This window comes from Puntigrus tetrazona, chromosome 8, assembly GCF_018831695.1.
Source record: "Puntigrus tetrazona isolate hp1 chromosome 8, ASM1883169v1, whole genome shotgun sequence".
Taxonomy (NCBI): domain Eukaryota; kingdom Metazoa; phylum Chordata; class Actinopteri; order Cypriniformes; family Cyprinidae; genus Puntigrus; species Puntigrus tetrazona.
The window spans coordinates 967,501-970,000 of NC_056706.1; the positions used below are offsets into that span (position 1 = coordinate 967,501).

The following is a 2,500-nucleotide window of genomic DNA, read 5'->3' on the forward strand; positions in this document are numbered from 1 at the left end:
ACTGGTGGTGAGCTTCTGGCCGTCGGGAAGCTCTTCGCTCTTGGTTTCCGGGTCGCTGTGGTCAGACGACGGAGACGGGTTGCAGGCGTCCGCGGGTTTGGAAGTTCTGTGGGTTAAGGAGAACTTGTGCTTGTTCTCGTCGGGCTCCGCGATGGACAGCTGCGTGGGCCGCTCGGGGCCGGGCGCTTTGGACTCTTCTGCGTCTGATTCGCTGAGAGAGCGCTGCATGATCTGCTTGAGACGAGCCAGCTTGAGTTCCCGCCTCTCGCCTGGCCCCAGCCGTCTCATTGGTCCGGCTGCAGGCCCCGCCTCCCCCAGAAGCTTGCGCTGGCCGGCGTCCGAGTCCATGTGTCTCTGCTTCAGCGTCCACTGACCGTTATCAGGAGCCGCTTCGGCCGACAAGATCATCTCCGGCCACGACTCGACGTGAGAGCTGAGACGAGAGAGACGGAAACACACAACCATTCTCAAGAAGCCAAAACGGCTAGAAAAACAATCGTGATCATCCTCTGAATTAACATTATTTTCTAACCCACTGGCAGATATCTGTGTTTGTTTAAAGGCAAAAATTTGATTTTGTTCTGTGTTGTCTCTTGTAATTTTTCTAGACTTTTAGTGAATTAACTCATTTTTTTTAAATCTAATGCATGTGAGACAACTTATTAATTTATTCAGATGTTAACAATAACAGTACATTATGAAATTCCAGATCTTAAATGGTCTTTTTTCGGGACTTTTAGTGGTTAAATCTAATGTTATCTAATTAATTAAGTGCATAAAGGTGTAACATTTTAATTACTTACAATAATAGTGATGTAGAAGTTGTGCTTTACTTTTCACTAATCCTGTGTTTTCTGTCATTCTGGACTTGATTGTGGTTTAATTAAACTTCATTTCAAAAAATATTTTTTTTATTTTATTTTAATAATAATGGAGCTTTAGGAAAAGTACTTTCTCCTAATTTTAACTGAATTAATAAAAGTTCGTAATTTATTAATATTTTAACAACAATAGTGCCCTTTAAATGTCTTTTATGTTTAATAATTTAATAATCATTTTAATATTTTTTTTCTGGATCCTGCATATTAAGATTTATATAAACGTATCAAAGACAAACAAACAAAAATCAAGTGTGACATATGTGATGTACTTCTGTAGACGAGAGTGATATATAACTGGTTGTGTGTGTGTGTCTGTGTGTGTGTCTCTGTGTCTGTGTCTCTCTGTGTGTGTGTGTGTGTGTCTGTGTCTCTCTGTGTGTGTGTGTGTGTGTGTCTCTGTGTGTGTGTGTGTGTGTGTCTCTCTGTGTGTGTGTGTGTGTGTCTGTGTCTGTGTGTGTCTCTCTCTGTGTCTGTGTGTGTGTGTGTGTGTGTGTGTGTGTGTGTGTCTCTCTCTGTGTGTGTGTGTGTCTCTGTGTGTCTCTGTGTGTGTGTGTGTGTGTGGTCACACCTGGGTGAGGGCGGTCTGCCGTTCAGCTCGTGAGTCTGCAGCAGCAGATGAAGCTGATTCTGAAGAGCGACTCGCGCCGTCGTTTGTCTGTCCAAGTCAGAAACACACACACACACACACACACACACAGACAGACAGACACACACACACACGCACACAGCACACACACACACACACGCACACACAGACACAGGTCACCTTTCATTCATGTGCTCCATGTATTTAATAAAACACAGATAAACACAACAGCAGCACACATGAAAAAGATTCTCTTAGTGTTTGTCTTGTTTTCTATTATGAATCTGAAAATGATTTAAGATATTGTCTTGTTTTCTGATAAAAAAATAATAATAAAAATGCTGTTAGTTTTTCCTTAAAACAAGCAAAAATATGTTCTAACGGGGCAAGAAAAATAGTCCTGTATAGCCTTTTAATGAAGATCATTTTTTTACCCCACTGGCGGATAAGGAAAAATTAACCAAATTATGAAATGATTTTGCCTGCCAATTAAATGCATCTTGATTCAAGAAAAGTTTAGATACTTAACACTAATTAAGAGAATCATTTTTAGAAATGCACAGAATGTTTTCACAGTTGGTGTAATGAAGGAGTTCAATATATATCTTCTTTTTTACTAGAATTAAATCCTAAAGTGCATCCAGAAGCAGTCATCAGCTCAAGTATATCTGAAGAAAGATTTCTCTTTCATGCCTAAAAACATTAGAGTAGTGTGTTCCTACTATTTTTTATTAGTAATATACAAAGCTAAGAACTTCATTTGAGCAACTTTAAAGGTGATTTTCTGAATATTTATAGATTTTTTTTATTTTAATCTACTAAATATTGTCCTATCCTAACAAACCATACATCAATGGAAAGCTTATTAAAGACTGACCATTCAATCAATCACTTTTCTTCCTATAGTGTTTTTGAAGCACAGAACAGAGTGATAGTAATGTATAATGTGTGACGGAACGGATGAATGGTTTTGAGCTGCAGGTGCTCTACACGTGATCTGAAGGAAGGCTCTTACTCGTGCAGTTGTTTGGTC

General features: G+C 39.5%; 1 protein-coding gene across 3 annotated transcripts in view; it reads right to left on the reverse strand.

Moving 5' to 3' along the window:
• The window catches only part of LOC122350969 (synuclein, alpha interacting protein), a 13,865-nt gene that overhangs the window by 1,332 nt on the left and 10,033 nt on the right, over nt 1–2,500 (reverse strand). For 2 of the 3 annotated variants that reach the window (XM_043247759.1, XM_043247757.1), the window contains exons 8-10: nt 2,483–2,500; nt 1,450–1,536; nt 1–433 (exon numbers count right to left, since the gene is read on the reverse strand). The exon at nt 1–433 is cut by the window's left edge and continues 1,332 nt beyond it; the exon at nt 2,483–2,500 is cut by the window's right edge and continues 152 nt beyond it. In XM_043247759.1, coding sequence (XP_043103694.1) covers nt 1–433; nt 1,450–1,536; nt 2,483–2,500 — 538 coding nt within the window. The remainder of the gene's footprint in view (nt 434–1,449; nt 1,537–2,482) is intronic. The other variant, XM_043247760.1, reaches the window with a different exon arrangement.